The 23,814-nt window shown below is 39.0% G+C and overlaps 1 protein-coding gene across 1 annotated transcript in view; it reads left to right on the forward strand.

Moving 5' to 3' along the window:
- Nucleotides 1–23,814, forward strand: part of lama2 (laminin, alpha 2) — a 287,962-nt gene that overhangs the window by 110,210 nt on the left and 153,938 nt on the right. The window contains exons 11-15 of the mRNA XM_052024602.1: nt 223–363; nt 1,326–1,499; nt 15,103–15,195; nt 18,713–18,924; nt 22,233–22,344. Coding sequence (XP_051880562.1) covers nt 223–363; nt 1,326–1,499; nt 15,103–15,195; nt 18,713–18,924; nt 22,233–22,344 — 732 coding nt within the window. The remainder of the gene's footprint in view (nt 1–222; nt 364–1,325; nt 1,500–15,102; nt 15,196–18,712; nt 18,925–22,232; nt 22,345–23,814) is intronic.

Consider the following 23,814-nt stretch of genomic DNA (forward strand, 5'->3'; position numbering starts at 1 on the left):
TGGTAGTTCACTTTCAAGTCACTAGTTTAGTCTAAATATATGGTTCAAATATTCACAAATAGTCTATTAATACTGTTATACTATGAATTAATTCACAACAAATGTAGTGATTTCAAATGGAAAATGTCAGTAATTTTTTGGGGTGATGTGGATCTTCCATTATTTTAACTTTTTAAATTACTCATAACTGTTAGTATAATTCATATTTGGTGTAATTTGCAGGCCAACACTGAAGGAAAGAACTGCGGCCAATGCAAAAGAGGATTCTTCAATTTGAAGTTGGAGAAGTATGAAGGCTGTGACCAGTGCTTCTGTTCAGGGGTAGCCAGTGTATGCGAAAGCTCTATATGGGCCTACGATAATGTAGGTATTATTGATTGGGGAAAATAACTTTAGTTTGGTGCTTTTATTTAAGAGCTTGCGAAGATAATTTTTTGTGTTTTTGTTGGGGGAGAGAACTTGTCCAATAGCTGGAGGGAAATTATGGTTACATTTTAAAATTAATAAACATTAACTGAATGGAAAATGGTAAGCATTGTGACCAGGATTTCCTGTATGTCTGGCTGTAGTCATTCCTGGAGATGTATCATTCCACTCTTCACTCTCTAGCTCATAGTTGTAGAGCAAGTTTGAGAGTGTTATTACTCTTCCAGTTAGGTTTATCCAATATTTTCAATTACCCAATTATTACCACATGATATCAGCTGAACCCTCAGGGTAACTCGACATTTTTGCTGCCAATTCTTAATCAATCACCTGAGAATATCCTCCCTGGTACTACTTCTCCCTTTCCTAGATTTGAAGCTAATTTCCACAAGAAGCTGCAATATAACTTTAAACGGAATTCAAAAGTCAACTGATCAAATATTCTAATTCATTGTCAACGGATCTACTCTATGGTCATGTGATTCTAACAGGGAAAATCAAAGGCAATTATGAGAAACTGTTGTTAACGTTTGATTAAGTTAAAGAAGACATTAGAGCCAGGAAATTCCAGGAGGGCTCTTTTACCTGCTGTAAGTTTGGAAAGGGGATAGACATATTCCCACAGGAGAACAGCATAATGAATTGTTTCCAGCCAGCTGTCATTTTCTAATGTAATTTCTGGAATTATGATGAGAAACTGGAAAAACTTTCACAGAATTTCGAGGAAAGGATTTTTGGTATTTAATTATCTGGGATACTGCTGGCTTTTTAATGAGCTAGCCAAGTTTTGATCATGTGCCATACAAAGTAAGGTCATAATAGCAGTGAAATGTCTAAAAGAATTTACATTCTTTGATGTAGACAATTATTGGATTTTTTTCTTGAATTTTATATTTTAGGTGACTTCCATGGCTAATTGGTACCTCAGTGATTTACAAGGAATTTCAAAAATTCATCCCAGGCAGAACATCTTGGATGGACAACTAGAGCTGAGCCTCTACAATTTTGTGGACAGCAGAATTTCGCCACTAGTGTATTATTGGAGTGCACCAAATGCATATCTGGGCCAAAAGGTATCAAACATAAAATGATGTATAACTGTTGATTTGCCCACAGTATCTGGAAGGTATTAAATCTGAAGTTGGTAACAGTGAATGTTGTTACAAGTACATAATAATTAAGAGCAGGAGTAGGCCATTTGGTTCCTCAAGACTGGTCTGACATTCATCAAAATCAGAGCTGATCTATTACCATGAATACCAACTTCCTGCCTATCCCCATATCTAGAAATCTCAATTTTGAATGAAATGAATGACTCTGCCTCGACAACACTCCATAGTTTCACCACCTTATGAGTCGAGAAATTTCCCCTTAATAACATCCCCGTTATTTTGAGACTGTGATCATCAGTTCAAGATACTTTAGTCAGGGGAAAAACTCCTTGTATCCATCCTGTCAAGTTCTCTAAGAATTTTGAATGCCTAAATTCGAGAGAATAGAGGCCTTACTGGCTGTACCTTTTCTTGCATGGTAGACATCCTCCCATGAACTAGCCTGGTGAATCTTCACTGCACTCCCTCCAGTGAATGTGTCCAAATGTATCTGTCTTTAGTTAAGGAGATCACATTATACTCCAGGCATGGTCTCACCAAGGCTCTGTATAATTATTGTCAGACATTTTTACTCTTGTACTCAAATCCTGTAGTAATTAAGGCCAACATACAAGTTGCTTTCCTGATTGCCTGCTGCCTGTGTATGGTAGTGATTCTTCTTGGAACAGAGGAGACTGAGAGAGATTCTGATGGAGGTATTTGAAATTATAAGGATTGTAGTCTGAGTAAGCAAAGAGGAACTTTTCCAATTGGCGAGGGTCCAAAAACTGCTGCCGGTGTCTGAAAGTGGCTGGCAAGTGACTGAAAGGTAATACAGTATAAGTAACAACTATTTTACATAGTGAGTATTTAGAGTCTGGAATGCACTGCCAGAAGTAGATTCAATTGTAGCATCCAGATGAGAGCTGAATAAGTATCTGAAAGAAAGAATTTAGAAAGGCTGTGGGAAGAGGACAGGGAAATGGGACAAACTAGATTGCTCTTATATACAGTGGATAAGAACTCAATGGGCCAAATGGCCTACTAATGTACTATAACTATTCTATGATTCTTATTCTGTAATTGCTACTTACCTAAGCAATTCTAACAATTCTCTCATTGTCTGTAATCCCTCTGCTTGTCAATACATTGAACGAATGTTTCACAGAAGTTCAGCTTTTGGGATATTGGTTCACTTGAACAACTTTCTAACTGGGTGTACTGTCTGGATTATGTAGGATGTAGTTCTGTATCTAATTCTTTGCTGACATTTTGATGGTTGTCAGTGTCAGGTTAGGGGGACACCAACAACACTGGATGCTCAGTAGATATGACCAGTCAGCTTACATTGCTGAATGTTGTCCTGGTGCAGCTTTTCTCATGTCGTACCACAGAAATCAAGACTGATTCATTTGCTTTTGCAAAAAACATCTAGCATTATCATTTGTCAGATATTTACTTACTTATGTCATTTGGTCTGTTGTCCTAGCTTCCTTCAGGAAAGGCTCTACCTTGCAACACTAATTACTTGTCAGAATGGGTTACATGCATTTCAGACTATTGATGTAATTCTGAGCCACCAGGAGATGAATGCATTAGCCTGATTTGTCTCTCTTAGTTTTTCTCCAAAGAGGTTAAACTAAAGATCTCCATGGGAAACACAATGTGGATGAAATTAAAAAGAACATCACAATTGGCATAAAAACTTGTGAAAACACAGATTGCAGTAGGGAAAATAGTGGTGACGTACGCAAACCACATTCAATGTAATATTACTTCATCCTTTACCAGTATAATTAGTAGAACTATACATCCCTAGAATTTTTTTTATATTAAACATAGGACATGGTGTTACTGGCAAGATTATGTGTGACATGTCCAGAATAATCCTGTTTACATTTTAATATTGAAATAATGTTCATTTTTTAAAAAAATTCTTTCAGGAGCACATTTCCAGTCCTTGATATTCTACATGCTAGAAATAGTCTCATGACATAAAGTAGGGACATTCTCTGCAATATTTGTAAAACTCATCATATAAACACAGAGCAAGAAGCCAATGCATAAAACACTGGGCTGGGATTTGATTAAGTGAATAAAACCATTGTAAACATATGATTTTTTTCTGGTTAACTAAGCCAATATAATGCCAGATTATATCATATAGTTTACAGTTCATTTGATATTCCAAGTTGCATTATTAATTTAAATCATTATTTCAGAAAATATATTGTCTTTGAGAATCTTTATTTTCCAATGGTTATATTAAAAGTATTGGCCGTGATAACTTATTAAGAAACAAAAATATTCATGTGAAAATAATATCTAGGGATATTGATGATACATTGTGTTAAGATATTTGTAAAAAAGGGGAAAGGGATCTTTTTGGGTATTTTAATATTCCCTGCAGAAATGAAGGGATTTATTGTTCATATTTGATTGGCACATAAGTGATTAGTAATATTTATGAAATAGCTTTAAATTGGCATTACACTGCTCGAGAGAAAGTTAATCCATAGTGAAAGAGACCATAGCAATTATCTGTATATACTGTCTCTTGGATGAGTGGTGACTTATTATCAGTAATAACCCATTACAATGATAAATAACCTATCTTTCAAGATTTTAGCTGAATGCACACTCAAGTAGTTTCACTCAAACCTGGAACATTAGCTATCATCTTTAGATTGACGAAAATGACAGCAGTCTGTGATGTGTCTGCATGGATAGCTGCAGACGTTTTCTTTTAGCTGACTGAATATATCTAATGCAATTCTCTTGAAAAGTTCTTTCTTTAAAGCATTTCCCAATGTACTACTTGACCAACAATGTCTTCAAAGAAATCTGAAAGAGATTACCAAGCTTCAGTTTGGCTCATAAATAGAAACTATTTAAAGACTTGCTGTCCTTTTTGAAAGACAGTTTATTTAGATTCACAGTCTTCAGCACTTTCCACAGTGATGAGGCATTGACAATATTGTATAAATGGAGATAACCATTTGATATTCCCAAAGGTTTAAATACAGTTACAAGGTGCTGCTTAAACATCATGTTTAAGGATGGCTACCTCTGGTAGCCATTCCTGAGAACAGAGTTCTCTGCTTTAGTAAGTACAGATTTACATCCCTCATCAATTCCAGTCATTCTTCAGAGTATGAATTTCTTTTCCCGCCTTTCTTATTGCCCTCCTTTTCTTGGTTTGGATTAATAGCCAATCTCATGATGGTAATCCAAAACAAGTGAAGGTGGTTACCATGTCTATGAAGTTCCTGAGATTTTCTTGATGGGGAGGTTATAGGTGAAGATTGGAAAAGGGGAAGCCCAATATATAGGAGGGAAGAAGCAGAGCAGTGATGGGTCATCTGCAGTCCTTTGTTTCTCATCAATAAGGGATGCTTTGTTGGCAGTTCTATCCTCACTTTCTGGTTGATTGTTTCATATTCAGTCTGGCAAATTAAAGCATTCAGATAAAATTATTTGACATGCTGGTCCTGACATTTGAGGGAACAGCTATTCACAATATATGTCAATGATTTGGATTAGGGAACCAAATGTACGGTTTCTAAGAATGCCAATGAAACAAAGCTGTCTGGGGACGTGAGGAGGAAGCAAAGAAGTTTCTAGATGATTTTGACAAGCTGAGTGAGTGGGCAAATACATGACAGGTGCAGTATAGTGCGGATAACTGTGAAATTATCCACTTTGGTAGAAAAGAAACAGAAAGCAAGAGTATTATTTAAATAGTGATAGATTGGGAAATGTTAATGTACAAATGGATTTGGATGTCCTTGTACATTGGTCACTGAAAGCAAGCATGCAGATGCAGCAAGCAGTTCAGAAGGCAAACGGTATGTTGGCTTTCCTGCAAGAGGCTTTGACTTCAAGAGTCAGGAGTCAAAGCCTCTTGCTTTGCTTGAATTGTTTTATTGCAATTTTACAGGGCCTCGGTGAGACCATGAAGTATGTAGTTTTGGCCTACTTATTTAAAAAAGGATGCATTTGGCATAGATGGAGTGCAATGAAGGTTCACCAGACAGATTCCTGTGATGGTGATACTATAGTATTCTCTAGAATTTGGAGGTCTCTTAAAATGTACAACATTCTGGAAGGGCATGGCAGGCGATACGGAGGGAGGATGTTTCCCCTGTCTGAGGACAAGAGGTGGGTGTTCAAAATAAGGTGCTACAATTTCAGGATACAGGTAAAACATTTAGGACTGTGATGAGGAGAAATTCTTTCACTCATTGGGTGGTGAACCTGTGGAATTCTCTCCCTCAGAAGGTGGTGGATGCCAAATCATTGAATATACTTAAGGTGGAAATAGATTTCAAGATACAAAAGCCATCAAAGGGTATGGGGAGAGAATGGGAATATGGTATAGGAGGATCAGCCATGATCACATTGAATGATGGAGGAGGTTCAAAGGGCCAAATGCCTATTTCTGCTCCTATTTTTCTATGTTTCTGAGTAGACACCTGAATGGAGATGATGCTGCAAAATGTGAAACTGATTCATGATTCTGAGGTGCAGGCGGAAATAGTCTGTAAGAAATGATGAGATAATCATCTTCCTGGCTGAATCATATGGAACTTACAGATGGAACCTAGTAGATCACTTGACTGGAGAAGGTGGCAGGCCGTGCTGTTCAAGATGGACCAGTGTGATAATTGTCACAGGATAGGCTATATTGTGTGGTCGTGCAGTCTCTGAAGACAGTAATTGTTGGCAAAGGCAATAGTCTCTGTTTGCCTTGGACATCCCAGGATAGAAGGGTGTGGAACAATCCCTTTTGGATACCATCCACAAGCTGGAGTCGGATAATTAGGTGGTGGAAAAAAGAATTTTATATTGCACATCTGAAGAGAAGAGAGATGGTGCATTCAAATCTGCTTATGAATTGAGAAAGCAATGATAATTATGTACATAGATATTTGGGTAATTTAATCTGCAGTGGGTGGAGCAAAATGGTACTGGATACCTATGTGGATGGGGCACTCTGTTCTTGATATTGCATGGAGTGAGTTGGCTGAAGGTTATCTCCTCTGTTGGAGGGCACTTGAAAGGAGGTGGGGTTGGGTTATTAACTTGGAATTACTGAAGGTGGAATGTGTAAATGCTTCAGCTTTATCATTTGCACTCATCTTCTCTACCTTTACTAAAGACAGGAACTTCCTTGCCTCTTGGCACCTCTTCTGTTTTTCTATCATCATTTATGACTGAATGTAGCAGGACAGCAGAGCTTTAATCTGATTTGTTGATTGTAGGATCATTTCACTCTGTTGCATACTGCTTCCATTGTTTAACATACACAGATCCATTTCCTTGAAGCATCACCAAGATGGCACATAATTTTATATGCATTGAAAAACTGTGGTGGCAACATCCTAAGCATTCAAGTTTCCTCTGTAAGTTCAGGGGAAACAAAGAATGCCCTGGTGTGTGCAGGAACTGGATTGGTTTTTGTGCATGTTTAATAGGTCAATACACTTGAGCATTGGCATGCATCCTTATTTGCATGTGATTAATGGTTATGATGGTGGCTTTGGCAGCTGGGTGAGTGTCAAAGAGGACATGCCAAATTTATTTAGCCTCCTGAGGAAGTAGAGGCTGGTTGAGCTTTCTTGGCCATGGCGTCTACGTGGTTGGACCAGGACAAGCTATTGGTGATGTTCACTCCTAGGAACATGAAGCTCTCAAGCCTCTTGACCTCAGCACCGTTGATGTAGACAGGTGCATGTACACCGCCCTCCTTTCCTGAAGTCAATAACCAGCTTTTTTGTTTTGCTGACATTGAGGGAAAGGTTGTTGTCGTGACACCATGTCACTGAGCTCTCTATCTCCTTTCTGTACTCCGACTCACTGTTATTTGCGATACAGCCCACTATGGTGGTATCATCTGCAAACTTGTAGATGGAGTTAGAGCAAAATCTGGCCACATAGTCATGAGTGTATAAGGAGCAGAGTAGGGGGCTGAGGGCGCAGCCTTGTGGGGCATCAGTGTTGAGAATAATTGTGCTGGAGATGTGGCTGCCTATTTTTACTGATTGTGGTCTGCTGGTCAGGAACTCAAGGATCCAGTTGCAGAGGGAGGTGTTGAGTCCCAGGTCTTGGAGTTTGGAGATGATTTTGCTTGGAATTATAGTATTGAAGGTGGAGCTGTAGTCAATAAACAAGACTCTAATGTAGGTGTCTTTACTGTCCAAATGCTCCAGAGATGAGTGTAGGGCCAGGGAGATGGTGTCCGCCGTAGACCTGTTTTGACGATAGGCGAATTGCAGTGGGTCGAGCTTTTCTGGGAGGCTGGAGTTAATGCATGTCATGACCAGCCTCTTGAAGCACTTCATGATGGTGGATGTCAGGGCCACCGGGTGGTAATCATTAAAGCACGTTACCTTGTTTTTCTTAGGTACCAGGATGATAGTGGTCTTCTTAAAGCAGGTGGGAACCTCAGATTGAAGCAGGGAGAGGTTAAAAATGTCAGCAAATACCCCTTCAGCTGATCAGCACAGGATCTGAGGACATGGCCAGGGACACCATCCGGGCCAGATGCTTCCTGCGGGTTCACTCTCTGGAAGACTGATCTTGTGTTTTCAACAGTGACAATGGGTTCAGGTGCCTTGGAGGCTGTCAGGGTGGGTGGTGACATGTGTGTGTAGCATTCTATGCACGTTAAGCTCATTGGGAAGGGATGCGCTGTTGTCGACGATACTGCCTGACTTTGTTTTGTAGCCTATTTTAGCACTTAAGTAAAGCCACAACTGAAGGTTGGTCTGAGACTCAATTTTAGACTGGTATTGTCTCTTGGCATCTCTGATAGCTTTGCAGAGGTCGTGTCTCCATTTCTTGTATAGGTCAGGGTCACCTGATTTGAATGCTGCAGTCCTAGACTTCAGTAGGGAGTGGATCTCCTGGTTCATCCATGGTTTCCGGTTTGGGAACACCTGGATTGTCCTCTTTGGTATGCAGTCCTCAGTACACTTGCTGATAAAGTCCATGCTGTAAACACTCCTTCCAAATATTTAGCTTCTTGCTAACTGGTCAACTCATTTGTCATTCATTAATCTTGGGTGGGAAGATGATTGGTGAAATGAAGGTGAGGTCTGGGCTTCATAGTTTGGGCCTGAAATTTATTATGGCCCATGTGTTTGCATTCTCTTCTTGATTCGACTTCAGGCTGACAAGAGACAAGATAGATCTCAAACCTTTGGGAAACGTGAATACATAAGTTGAGGAATGGCTTCAATCAGTATCAAAAGACCTTATGGAGTCTAGCTTTTGTCCCCTCCGACCAGGTGCAAGATTAATTTCACTGGATTGGCTATTGACTCGCTTTCAATTCAAGATTTGGGTTGGATTCATAATTCTGACAGACTTCCAGCATAGAAATTACTTTTGAATGGATATCTAGCTAAGTATAGGGAGTTATATAAGCTTCTGGTGTTAGTTGTGAGACTTGTAAGGCACTGTTACATAAAAACAGGATAAGACACAGGAAAATAAGAGATGGGAGGTATTCACTATGCCATGTCATCAGCTTTCTGTTTGAATGTCCTTTTGTCAATCCTCTGTTTTTAGTGAATATATTTGAAACTAAACCAATGAAAATGGCTACCTTTTAAATTTCAGATCAGTTTCAGTGTTTCCTTTATAGGCTACTGGAAATGCTTGTGGTTTATCTGTTTATCATTACAAAAATATGTAGACTAAATCACTAATCACTATTTCAACAATGATAATAAAACAGGTATTAGTAGACTAAGCTGCATTTTTACGTTGTGTTCATGGAAGTTTGCAAAGCTTGCAAAAACATTTTTGTTTTGATTTTTCAATATTTAACTTCTGGTTTGATTCTTAATTTTCCAGATCAATATCCAGATGAAATACTGCAGTCATTACTGAACTAATAATTTATCTTTGACATGCATGTTTAAGAATTGACAAATGAATTTGTGACCTGAGGATCCACTTTATTAGAATAAGTACATGGTAATCTTTTAACTCGCAATTAATGAACTCAAATATACTTACAATTATAATATGTTATGTAATTATTAAAGAGACATCTTATAAAATGTTTTAAGATAACTTATGTTGCACATTGTATATGTTAGGGAAAAACTGTGTGTTATATTTACAAATAACATTGAAATTGACTTTGACGCATTACTTAAATTTTTCTCTCTCCAGTTTTTCACCTCTCCTTGACATCGACTGCTTCAAGTACCAGACACCTTTTTGTGCAACTGTTGAGTTTCATCTTTGATCCTTGATTATAGTTGTTGGTTGGCTGTTTGACTGCATATGAAACTACATCTGTGGCTCATGTTTTTCTTACAGTGTTCATATCCAGTAAAGGACCTTGGAGTGGTATCTTGTTTATTGTCTTTGCCTAAGAAGTGCGAATGAGGAAAGTTACAGCTGCCATTGTCATCATTGTAATTGAGAGCTGACAACCCTGGATTCAGACCTCATACTGGCTTTCAATTTTGATTAGTGAGAATCAGAAGATAGTTCTATGACTTACAAAGTTGTCTGCTTTTGATTTGAATTAAACCATAGGTGAAAAATAAGAATTCAGTTATTCTCCTCTACCAAAATTGATCATTGCTCTGGAATCAGACTTTTTTTTGTCGGGAGGGACAGCTTTATAATCCAAACCACTGCAGAGTGGCGCTCACAAAAATATAATTTTAACCATTTTTAAGGCATGAATGCCATAGATCTCACTGTTCTACTCGCTATTCCCTTGCTACTCCCTCACTGCACTTGTCACATCCTCCCAGCTTCCCTTGCTGCTCAAATGTTGCTATGTTTGTCATATTTCTGCTGCTGCGCTTGCTGCTCCACATCTCCTGTGCACTTTTGAACCTTGCCAATGACTTGAATGTTCCCCATGGTAATTTAAAAAGTAGCGAGTATCCTTCTGATGAGGTGAATGGACATCTCAAATGAAATCACTATCAAAAATCAATAGTCACTAGGACCCTGGGGAGCCCCTGAGACAGGGGATGCACCATAATTTCACAGTTGCTGAGCTGCCTCATAATTGAACCAAATAAAAAGACAATTCTTCAACCAATTAATGTTGGAAAGGTAACACTACACGCATTGAGACCTTGCAGAGCTTATCTCAGGCCAGCAGGAAAACCTTGCAGAACAGAACAAATGCCACATAGCAGGACAGCGAGTGAGGCGATCACAGACTAGTGACCAGACAGGAGAGAAGTAAACCTCGTGGGGCTGCAATAATGGTGAATGCAGGTGGCCTGGATGGATCCATCCTGAGGAGGCGGGGGATGGGGATGACAACAAGGTCAAGGGTGGGGGTCATAAGTGGTCTCTATGTAGTGCACAACAGACCTCGTGGGGAGAAAGAAAGCTCTTAAAAAGCAGAATAACTGCAGATGCTAGAGATCTGAAATAAAAACAGAAAATGCTCAAAAGTATTCAGCTGGGAACATCTGTAAGCAGAGAAACAGAATTGATGTTTCAGGTCTGGCCGTTCATTTGTACCTTCCATCATTCCTTAGGAACAGGCCCCTTGGGCTACCATGTCTGCACCAACCATGATACCAAACTACACTAACCTTATCTGCCTGCACATGGTCTGTATCCCTCGGCCCAAGTACAGCTTGTCCAGGAAACCTACTTTTTAGTTTTTGGAATCCATTCCTATCAAATTGCTTACAACCCAATTTCTCAGAGTCACAGACAAGTACAATGCAGAAGCAGGACCTTTGGCTCACTGAGTCAGCATTGACCATCAAGCACCCATTTTTACACAAGTCCAACTCATACTTAGTTTATTTTCCCCATGTATCTGTCAACTCATCCACCAGATTCTACCACTCAACTGTATGGTCAAGGCAAAGTCAAAATTGAGTTGATTCTCATGCACACAAGTATGTGTATGCACAGGTGCAATGAAAAACTTGCTTGCAGCAAGATCACAGGCACATAGCATCAGATACAGAACATTCACAAGAAAAATATAAGTTTAACATAAATTATGCACAGTTTTTAATAGAAAGAACACAATTAGAACAAAAAAAAAGTCCATTGCAGTGCAAAGTGGTTATAGTGTTGCTATACTGAGGTAATGATTATTGTTGTGAAGGTTGTTTCAAGAGCCGAATGGTTGAAGGAAAGTAGCTGTTTTTGAACCTGGTGGTGTGAGACTTGAGGCCTCTGTACCTCCTGCCCAATGGTAGATAGCATAGCCCAGATAGAGGGGACTTTTAATGATAGATGTTGCCTTCTTGAGGCAGCACCTTGTGTAGATACTACCGATGGTGGGGATGGATATGCCCGTGATGTATTGGGCTGAGTCCATTACTCTCTGCAGCTTCTTACATTCCTGCACATTCAAATTGCTGTACCAGACCATGATGCAACCAGTCAGGATACTTTCAACAGTACATCTGTAGAAGCTTGTTTGTGTTTGGTGACATGCCGAACCTCCTTAACCTTTTACAGTTTACAGTGACCAATTAATCTACCAACTTGTACGTTTTTGGGATATAGGAGGAACTGGAGCACACACAGTAATCCCAGGCAGTTGCAGGGAGAATGTGCAAACACCATATAGACAGCACAGAAGATCGGGATTGAACCGTGGTTGCTGGAATTGTGAGGCAGCACTATCTGCAGCACTGCGCCAGCTTTTCTTTGATGTTCCTGTGTTGGTTGATGTTGGAAAGTGTTTTCTCTCTGTGGGTGGTCCTATCCTCCTCTTCTGTACTACAGTTATAATTCCACCCTCAAATAAAAAACATACTTAATCGTTCTGTCCTTGGAATAAATTTGCTCATTTAACCTGTTTTTTTTACCTCCAGGGATTTTGAATATGTAATCATCTCCCAGATCTGTACCACAAGACATCACTGGACCACTGCAGTTCTAAATTATCAACATTTTTATTTGCAAAAGAACAAGGAATGTTTTCTTAGGCAATAATCAGGAATTTTACTAACACCCTTTAATAATAATTGTTCAGTGGAAGATTTCACTGAACGTACCTAATAATTTTATCATGAAGAATTGACAGAACAAAATGATTTAATTTGGTCTGAGTTCTGAACTGTAGGATACAGGGATAAATTAACAACCCTTGAACTTGAAATTAGAAATGTGACAACTCCCATCCCCTGCTGCAAGCACACACACTAATTCACACTGTCTGCAGTGGAGGTGGAAACAGTCAATCAAGCCTTTCAAATGGGAATTGAATAGGTACTTGAGGGAAATAATTTGCAAGGCTATGGAGAAAGAGCAATGGCTCAGATAGCTCTTTAGAGCAATGGCTCCATTATTAGATCTGCTTAACCAGGTTTATATCTGCAGCACTGCAATCAAATCACCCCATTTTAAGTAACAAATTACATTTATTGTGACTTTGACCATGGTGCTTTGTCTCTTTGCCACCCTCTCCATAGCTCTCCAGAGAGTAGGAATATGACAGTTTTCTGGTTGGAAGGTTGTAATTGTGGGGTGTTGCTGGGTCCTGTGCAGATGCCCCTGCTTTTCACCATCTCCATCAATGAGTTGGATGAGGGGTTCACATGTTATATATCCAAATTTGCCAAAGATACAAAGCTAAGTGGCAGCTTGCAGTGAACTGCAAAAGAGATACAGAATGAATGAAGAGGTCATGGACAGGCTGAATGAATCGTTGGGGGAAGAAAAGTGAAGTCAACCATTTTAGTTAAAGGAAAGAAGGTAGGGTATTTTTAAATAGAGAATTAAAAATATTGGTGTTCAAAGGGACTTGAGCAGCCTTGTACATGGATTACTGGAAGCTAACAATTGAGTTCAGCAAGCATTTAGGAAGGTAAATGGTATGTTGTCCTTTATTGCAAGAGGATTTGAGTACAACAGTAAAGACATTTAGTCAGTCTTAAAATAAGGGTTTGGCCATTCGGGACAGATGAGAAGAAAATTCTTCACCCAGAGTGTAGTGAATCCTTTACCCAAGAGGGCTGTGGGGGCTCTGTCACCAAGCAGAAGACAGGTTGATAGAGTTTTGGATATGAAAGGAATTGTGGGAGATGGAGCAAGTGCAAGAAAGTTGTACTGTGTCAAGAGATCGGCCTGGATGCTATTGCATAATGGTGCAGGTGCAATGGGCTGAACAGTGTACCCTTCTCTTTCTTACATTATGTGTCTATGAATAATCTCTTATGCTCCATCCTTCAGAAACCATTCATCCAAACACTGTTGTCACACTCTGACCTGCACTGTATGCTCCTCTGTCATTTTTAACCCTGTTCACTTACATTAGTTTACCAGAAGCCATGTTTAAAATTCTCATCCTCGCATGGTTTCTCATCCTATCAACTTTTCTCCTTCATCCTGGCAGTTCCCCCAAAAATTTCTGTTCTCCTCACTCTGGACACTCTGTAAACCATTACTCATCATAATTGTTTCCCCATGCTCCAAACTTTGACTTCTCAGCTTATACCTTATGTAGCCACAAGACTGGAAAAGTGATGTACGTGCAAGTTGCAATGGCTTTTCAATACAGCATTCAATTTTATCCACTTATACTTTTCCTGAGGTCCTCAAGTCTTTGCCATACATTTATTCCTCTATGCTTAAAAAGGGTATTACATGGTGCAGTAGTGCATGTGTGTGTGCGTGTTGGAAAGAATGCAAAGTGAATGAATCTGAGAATCATTGCAGCACAGGAGGGGGTCATTTGGCGACTGAGTCTTTGCAGATTTAAACAGTCGTTTCCATTTCCTGACATTTTGCCTGTGGCCCTGCAAATTATTTTCCCAAGTTCCTATCCAATTCCCTCTTAAGAGCCCTTGATTGACTCCACCATTCCAGGCTCTGTGTGTGTGTGTGTGTGTGTGTGTGTGTGTGTGTGTGTGTGTGTGTGTGTGTGTGTGTGTGTGTGTGTGTGTGTGTGTGTGTGAGAGAGAGAGAGAGAGAGTTGGTGCATTTGAAGGTGGGGGGAGAGTGGAGCTGGGGCTTGTTGCATTCTTTATTTCAGTTTTGAAGGTTGTTCATTTATCCTTGTGTCTTTTAGCTCTGTATTCATTTCCAAATTAAATCATTTTCTTTTGTCAGTCTGACAGCATAAAATGATTAGGCACGCGCACTCAAATCTTCAAACTGAACAACCATCATCAAAGAGACTGTTAGTAATCTTCAGATTTCTTAGTATTGCCTAAACGAACACTGCCTACCATTTTGGAGAAAAAGTGTTGATAATTCAGAAACTGTAATGGTCCAGTGATATCTTGTTAATGGAAACTAAGTTGCGGTGGTGTACAAGTTATAGTTTGAAATAGGAATCATAAGGCACATTAATGTGCACAGTTCAGTTCAAGACCTTTACTCTGCCTCATTTATTACAATATGACGAGTTATCATATTACATGATTTAGCAAAGTTATGATTTTACATTAAAATGCTTCAGTAGACAGGCATTTATATGAAAAATGACAGCAATTTAAAGGTTAATGTGGGTTTTATGCTCGGATTTTGAAACCCCCTACGAAAACATCTCAAGTGTGCATTTTAATCAGTTTGAGAGGGAAGTTTATGAAAATATATTATTGTGTTTCTCTGACTGCAGCTGGCAGCATATGGAGGGAAATTGATTTTCACCATCTCTGACTACACCACAGAACACCTGCCACAAAACCAGAGGTCTCAAGTCTTCTTAGAGGTTGGTATTATCATTCCACTTTGAATTTCTCAGATTAGAGGACAGCACAATTCCTTTGAAACCTTTTAAAAACATTACGTGATTTAACAATGAATATAATCAAATACTTATTCATTCTTATTCAACATACCTGTCTGAGAAATATGGGGATGATTTTCAGTTTGAGCCTACAATGGCAGAGTCCCCACTTCTAGGCATGAACCATGTTCAAGTTTTGGCCATATTTAACTTCCTTTTTAAGCCCAGTGGAACCAAATGAGAACTTCATTGCAGAAAATAGATCATCAACGAAGCATCTGAGTGGAGTTGGCATAGAAGTAGAGAGATTAGGAAGAGCACTGGATCTACAGGTGGTAAGAATAGGGTGAGTGGGGAATGCTGGGAGAGAAGTGGTGAAAGTGATCAGCAGTGGGCAAGGTTGATCTTTGAGAATGTCATTTAAAAAAAACACTTGCCTTCCCTAAGTGGCATGCTACAGATCCATAAAAACTGCTAGTTCTATTGACAGATGGAAATGTGGGACTAGCATATATAAAAAAACAATGTTTACATTTACCTTGGGTGTTTCCCAACCTCTGGAAACTATAATGACCTGCTGACCCCTCTTTATTAGGCATTGGCTGAGGGATAATTATCAGTCAGGAATTACACTAAACTACTTCAAAATCATGCAGCAGGATCTTTTACATGCACTCAAGGGCAAATGGAGCATCAGTTTAATGTCTCAGTTGAAATGTGGTATCTCTGGCACTGCAGCACTCCTTTAGTGCTGTACTAGGAATTTGTAGTTCTAGTGTCATGGAGTTTTCCCATGAGTATTGCAATAATAATAATCATATAATCCTTACTGTCTCAGTATCATCAACATCCACCCCAGTCCCAACCTCACTTCCAGCTTTATACAGCAATACTGTGCTCTTATTAAATGATTACCTGAAGTCTTTTCCAGAAAGGCAAATGTGCATCTGGTGTGAAGCAGGTGGTTGGCATTTGAAGTGCCCCATGAAATATATTGACTTTTATCGTGCATGAAACAAAGATTACTTAGAAGCATAAGGGAATCACAGTTAATACCACATTCTGGCCATTTGGAAGCTTTAATTTGAAGTTAATTCTGTTTGTGTGAAGACTATGTGCTAGCCATAATCATTTTTCACACTGAACTATATTTTCTGTTCTTTATTAATGTGGAGAAAGCATGAATTTTATCACTCCTATTTCAGAGTTGGAAAGTTCATTAACCTTAAACATTGAACTAAGCTGATCCCTTAGTGCAATACAAAGAGTGCATCATTATTGGAGGTGCTGTTGTTTGGATGGGATGATGAAGTTAGTTGGCCAAGCCATGCACTATTCAAAGAAGGCCATCAGTGCCCTGATCAATGTACTGTGAAGAAATGTTTTCCTTCATTGCTTAAACTGTAAGGTATCATTATTTTGCTTTTAAACTGCTATTATTAATCATATTGTACCAAAAGAGGAATTTGAAAATGAAGTGCACAGTAAGAAAGCCAATAGACTTTACATACAAATGCAGATTACTGCAGATGCTGGAAATCTGAAATATCACAAAAGACTGGAAATATTTAGCATGCCAGACAGCATATATGAGGAGAGAAACAGAGCTAACATTTCAAATCAATAAATTATCCTTTATCAAAGGTGAAAACAAACTGAGTAAAAAATAAATATTAAGATGCAAAGAAAGTGGGGTTTGAATGATAGAACACAAAGGAAGGAATGGAATAGAGAAGAAAGCAGCGAAGATTACATTTCAACAGGATGATGGTGAAAGGGGAAAGAGGATGATAATGGGCCACATACAGAAATAAGATGAGTCTAGATGTGTAAATGTGGACAAATCTTCTATCGGCACCAACTAACGTGGAGGGTTGGGTATCAGTGTAAGGTGGAATGGAGTTATGATCAAAACAATAACACGGAGAATTGATTGCCAAACTTGAGTAAGTAGCTCAACCAGAATCCTAGAGAATGTCCTCGAATAATTGGCACTAAGGTCTGCCTATGTTGGGACTTGCTGCTTCCCCAGATTAAAAGAGACCTGACTTATGCCCAGGGGATGAGGTAAACCTGCCTTCAGAAGGGTAAAAGTGAGACTTCCCAAATGGTCCTGGTCAAGAAAATGGTTATTTGATTAAATAGTGGAGACTGTTAATGATATAATGTATTGGATATTAAGTAACTTCACTTACAAAAAGAAATATGATAAAAGAGTCACAAAAAAATATTAAGCCTATGGCATTAAGTGGTCGCATTGGTATGAAATTGGCTAGCAGAAGGGAAAAATAATGAAGTTTGTTTGTGTTTTGAACTGCAGGGAAGCCCACAGTATTATAGGGTCTCCCAGTGGTCTGTGTCTGATTATTGCACATACTTTGATATGTATTTATGACCTGGACATTAATAGAGGAGATAATTTCAAAGTTTGCAGATGGAAAATTGCATGGAAATGTCATGCACTATGAGGAGGATAGCAGTGCATTTCAGGATGACTTAAGTCGACCAGTCAAGTGGCCAATATTGGCAGATGAAATTTATACAGGGAAATATGTATTTAATATGAAAATTGAGGAGGCAAATAAATTAAAGAGCTGAATGCAGGAATTGAGTGACGATAGGCTAGTTCCATGTTAAGTTAATGCTCTTATAAACTGCAACATGCTTGCAGCAACCATTTCACCTTGATTCTCTCCTGCAGAACTGTATCCTTGTCACTAATTCAATCTCCTCTGGTGTCACTGTCTCACATTGAAGAAAACTGCTCTCTCAGCACCATATTGAACCTTGAGCTGAACTTCTGATCCCATGTACAACATATCACAGAGCCCATCTATTTATAGCTCCTCTGCAGCCTTCATCCATCTATTGTTGAAACCCTTTTAATTATCTTGTCATTTCTATTCTCATGCTCTTCTTCTTTGGCAGTCCTTCATGGTTGAGGTTATCTTGCTTCCACTCCAGTTCTGAGGAGTGGAAGGTGTCTTGGCATGAATTCTTATAACGGGAAGTGGCTATTGCGGACCAGCTACCATATGATCTTGATCCAATCACATGGTCCAATGGCAAGGAGGTCAAAGGTAATTGGAGACCAGGCACTGCTCCACAATCTAGTATCCCATTGCCAATCATCCAAAAGCTGCATCTCACTTAAACCTTGTTGCCTCTCTCCTAGGCCTCACAATGTTCTACTCAGCCTTCACTCCTGTCATTGCTGTCCTGGTCCCCAAATTTCTCAGACTGCAAATTCACATTGCCATGTTTTGAACCTTCATGTCTCAGCCCCTCAGCTTCATTCTGCTAAACTACTCTGGGTCTATAACACCTGGAGCAATTGTTTCTCTGATGTACATTATTTCAAATGATCAACTTCTCTTCACCTTGCAATTGCTCGTCTTGTCTTTGGCATTTTATTTCATGTAAAGAATTAGCTTAGAGGAACATTATTTTTCTGCAGGTCTAGTAACAATCTAACTCTGTCCTTTATTTTCTTTGTTAGGGTAACGGTATCTACCTAAGCAGTGATGTTGAAAGAATTGAACTGGATCCATTGAATAAGCACACTGAAATGATAGTTCTACGACCTGAGAACTTTGTCATTCATGCAACTAGGTCACCTGTGAATAGAAAGGACTTCATGACTGTTCTGGCAAACATAACCCGTCTTTTAATCAGAGCCACCTATAACAGTGATCGCACTGCCATCTATAGGTAGAAACTATATTTTCTTATTACGGTACATTTTCCTTGCATTTAGAGAAGATACTATTATTGTTCATTTGGGGGTTCAAAATCTCAGTATTATTTGCTGTGCTTTGGACAAGTAACTGAGAATTTTAATGGTAAATTTCACACTGGCCTGGGGGATAAGAACAGCAGTGAAAATAGAAAAATTAACCACCGGCAACTATTAGCACTCTTGCTCAATCTATAAATATCTTGTGGAAAAGGCAAGGACAATAGAATGTACTCCTGTGACAAACTGTTAGCCAAGTGCATTATAATAAAAGATTAGCAATTCCACATTCCTCCCCCTTCTTGGGCAGTCCTTTTGATGACTTGCTTCCACTTGTTTGTTCAAGGTTGGCTGATGAGTTCAATGTGGGATCCACAGACTCTGCCACAGATGACACTGGGCATGCTTGATGGGCATGTGGTTGAGTAGTATGGGAGGTGGTGCACCTCTTTCATTGCTCACACTGGTCTTTTGTGTGCCTGCAACAAATAGACTTAAGGTTCTTAATCCCATTCCAAATACTCCTCTTCCATTTTGAATGGTGGGGTATTTCCAGGTGCTATTATGGCTTTGAGAATGTTTCCTCTGCCCACCTGGTAATCTCTGTCTGTGAGAGAGCTCAGAATAGAGCAGCTATTTTAGGAGTTTGGTTCTGGGTATGTGAATGACGTGACCTGTCCTTTGGAGCCCACTGAATATAATTGGGTATGTTGGCCTGGGAGAGGTATCTGAGGTTGATTTGCTAGTCCTACCAAAGGATTTGGAGGATTTTACAGAGAGATCCTCCAGTGCCTTGAGGTGCTTGGTATAGGTAATTCATGTCACCGATGCTTACAAGAGAGCACGGGTTTCTGTTGCCTGGAAAACCATGAACTTTGGCTGAGCTTTGGGATCTTGATCTTCAAACACTCTTTTCTGCAGACAGCCAAAGGCTTATGTGAATTTCGTCATCAATTTTTGCCTTGATTAAGGTATGGCTCTTGTGAAATGAGAGTGGTTCACACTTTCCACAGTCTTACTGAAGACCTTTATTGTCATATGGTAGTATTGTAAAACTGGCACAGGTTGATAGAGGACCTTTATTTGATAGATGTTCAGTGTAAGGCCCACGCTCTTGTAATCTTCAGAGAATGAGACAATGATGACTTGGAGCTTGCCCTCTGAAGTCATCATCTGCATGCTGCAGCTCAGTGACAGAAGTTGTGGTGACCTTGGATCAGGTTAAGCAATTTCCCATTTAATCTGCAGATGAGCTCCACTCCAGCAGGTAGCTTCTTGGAGGTGAGGTGTAGCCTTACAATAAAAATGATTGGGGAAAGTGTTGGCATCAATCTGCCTTGAGACTGGTTAAGATAATGACTTCCATGCCATCATGAAATAGATGCAAGATGGTGACAAATTTCTGAGGGCATCCAAATCAGAGAAAAAACTTTCACAGTTCCCCTTGATCAATGGTGTCAAAGGGTTTTGTGAGTTCTTGGAGTTGTCATGTGCGTTGTGCCTTTGGATGGACAGAATCCACATTGTGGCAGGTTGTAGTCATAGACATGCATCCTAACACATTAAGCAAAATGACTTGCATAGGATGCAGCCACAAAACTTGTTTCCATTGTTTCTGGACAAGCTGGTTGTGGAGATAGAGCTTATCAAAACTGAAATGTCAGGAGGTCTTGTTTGTTTTCCATTTGCTTTCTTGTTCTTTTATAAATAGAATCACAATGCTGTTGTTCAGCAGTTACCACCCCAAAGAAAGCTAATTTGCATTCTCACCTTGCAAAAGAGTCATCAAATAATTTCCTTATGCTAAAGGAATATTATAAAGTATGCTCCTTTAATTTCCTAATTTTGCAAAGTTATATTATTTCAAAAGATTTGTCCTTGATAATAATGCCTTTTCTAAAAGAAATGCCTCTGTTCTTGTATGGCTCACTCAGTATTGCATTGGAGTGACAATCATATCTCTGGAGTTGGAGTTTGATTCCAAATTTTCTTTCCCAGAGGCCAAGCTAAGCATTTAGTCATGGGTAAAACCCGTCAATATCCCAACTGCTACGACCAACTTGCATGCAAATTTTTAACTTTTAGAAAATCTTCTTCCTTGACGACTTCATAGGAAATAAAGATATGAGCCTGTTGCTTTAGTCTACTCATAGTATAATACTGAAAGATATGTCAAAAGTAGATTCCGAAAACCTTTAATCTATATATCTAGAATTTTGAATTTTGTTTCTAATGTTTTCACAATCTCAGGTACAACTGTTTGAAATAAGCTCTAATGAATTGTATCTTAATTCGAAGCAGTATCAGAGGCTGGAAACATTAATTCCCAAGCAACAAGGAACCCACAAGCACCAGTAAGAGTTCGAGAGATGTTAACTACCCAACCTCGTATACTGCCAGGAAGTTGGGCCAATTTGAAAGTGGTAGTTGGGTTCCTATGCAGTCATTGAAGAGTTGAAGCACTGGAGGTCAACACTACCACTGTTAGAATACTTCTACCCCTCTTGGCCCCACTAACAAAAGCTTATTCTGCCTTATCCCTAATAATGTTATGGTGATACCACTACCTTTACGCAATATTTTACACATAACTTTATATAATTTCAACCACAGTTGTTCTTTCACTTTACTCATATTAACATTGTGTTTGCTTTTCAATGGCCTGACGATGTGAAAGGTGCTATATAACTACTCTTATTGGCCAAACAAATTGGATTTTTCACTTCGAGCCATATGCTTTGGCCATGATACAGTGTGATTGACTGGTCTTGTTATCTGGGAATTAAATTTATTTTGATGATCACAACCTACAAATACTGGTAAGTATGAAGATTTCCAAATTGATAATTGGGCCAGTAAAACAACTGATCACACTGTATTCTTTTAAAAGATCTTGGTATATTGTCAGAATTTTGTGGCAACATTGACAAGGAACAGGGCAGGAATTTACAGGCTGTGTATAAAAAGCTGTGATTTTGAATTCAGCAAAGGTGTTCTTTTCACAGAGGTGCTGTGGGCAGGATTGGCTGAATGACCTCTTATTACTTTCTATGATCGTGACATTTGGATTATTTACACTAAAGGCAATGATGCATGTTTCCAGCAGTAGTGTTCTGATGGACAAAAGTTGTTGGGAACTATTTCATGATAGTTCACTTACTATGAATTTCACTGAACAAAAATGTAATTGTAAGCTTCAATTCTATGATTATTCAAATGAATTTAAATGTAATTAAGTTTTATGAAGTAGATATCTTTTTGTACTTTTTTCTTGTCTGAACAGGTTGAGCTCTGTTGTACTCCAGACAGCTAATCCAAATTCATTAGGCCCATATACAGCTTCAAGTGTTGAGATTTGTTGGTGTCCCCCAGAGTATCGTGGCACATCTTGTGAAGTAAGTATCAATTCTAGAATCTGGATAATGCTCGTTGCTGATTTCTCCTTCAAGCCTTCATCTTTTATTATTAATATAATAGAAAAATATCATTTTAGAAATTCTGAGATCTGTAATTCTTAGAAATTCTTAGATCATCAAATCTAAGTGAGATGCAGATGTACAAGGGCAAATGTCACTGTTGTGGTCTCAGGTCATAAAATGTCATATGCTTGTGATGGCTATCAGGAATTCAGAAATTAATATATTTGAAGGATTGAATTGAATGGAAGAGATTCTTGTAGATGTTTCTGATCTTTGCACCGTTCCCATTAAATATACTAGATAATCTACAAATGAGCTCTGAACCATGAGCTCGCTTAAGAAATTCAGATCTTTAAAGATTTATTACTGTAAAGATTGCAAAGACAATTTTTATACTCCTGCTAAACTGATGTAAGTTGGCTCAGTTTTGCAAAGAAATGTTAACAGTTCTGCATGCAGTGGATGAAGTTTCCCAACTTGACTGTCAGTAAGCCAAGAAATGTCATTCACCAGGATATTGGATTAGTCATTCAGAGGCTGGGACCAACAATCCAGACATATGCACATATCCTACCACAGCAGCTGGGGAATTTAATAAGTAATGATGTCCATGAGACTCTCAGATTCCCATAAAGTCCATCTGGTTCATTAACGTCCTTCAGGGAAGCAAATCGCCTGCCCTTCATGGTGTAGCCTATATGAGATTCCAGATCAGAAGCCCAGCATAAGTGGCAGAAGGAATGGACCATCTCACAAAATCCTCACCTGTCTGTCCCATCAGTCACCTTGTGCTCCATCTGTGGGAGAGTCTGCTGCTTCTACACTGGCATCATTAGCCACCACAGAATCTGCAAAACTAGAGTGGAAGCAAGTTATCCTCAATCCTGAGGAAATACCTAAAAGGGGAAAAGGTTAGGCTGGAGAAGCTGGAGGTCTTCTCCTTAACGCAAGGGTTCTTTGCTGCACCTTTTGTGCCTTGTTAATCTTTTCACTGAGCAGATTTATCCACAACTGCAATTGTATAGTAAGAGTAGATGATGAAAGGCTGTACGGAATATCAGCCAGTTCTTTTTTTAGGAACCTAGAGGAACAGAAGAGAAACATATTTTTGGAATGGTTTAAGGATGATTATGTCATGAGCCAGCCTCAAACAAGGTATTAGATGATAATGCTGAAACGTCTACCAGTATGTACTTAGGGATGCACTGAGATATAGTGGATATAATAAAATATCCTGAATTTTGTCTCTTTCTGCCGAAACTGGTAAGAATGCTAAACACAGATTAAATAAGTAGACTAAGCCATGGCAGATGGAGATCAGAACAAACAAGTGTGATGACATTTACTTTAAGATCCAGGAAGGACAAATTGGAATATATTGGAAAAAGTCAAGAGATGAGAAACTGTGGAAGAACATGGAGATGTTATTGCTGAAGTACAACATCA

The sequence above is a fragment of the Pristis pectinata genome, chromosome 10 (assembly GCF_009764475.1).
Source record: "Pristis pectinata isolate sPriPec2 chromosome 10, sPriPec2.1.pri, whole genome shotgun sequence".
NCBI classification, from domain to species: domain Eukaryota; kingdom Metazoa; phylum Chordata; class Chondrichthyes; order Rhinopristiformes; family Pristidae; genus Pristis; species Pristis pectinata.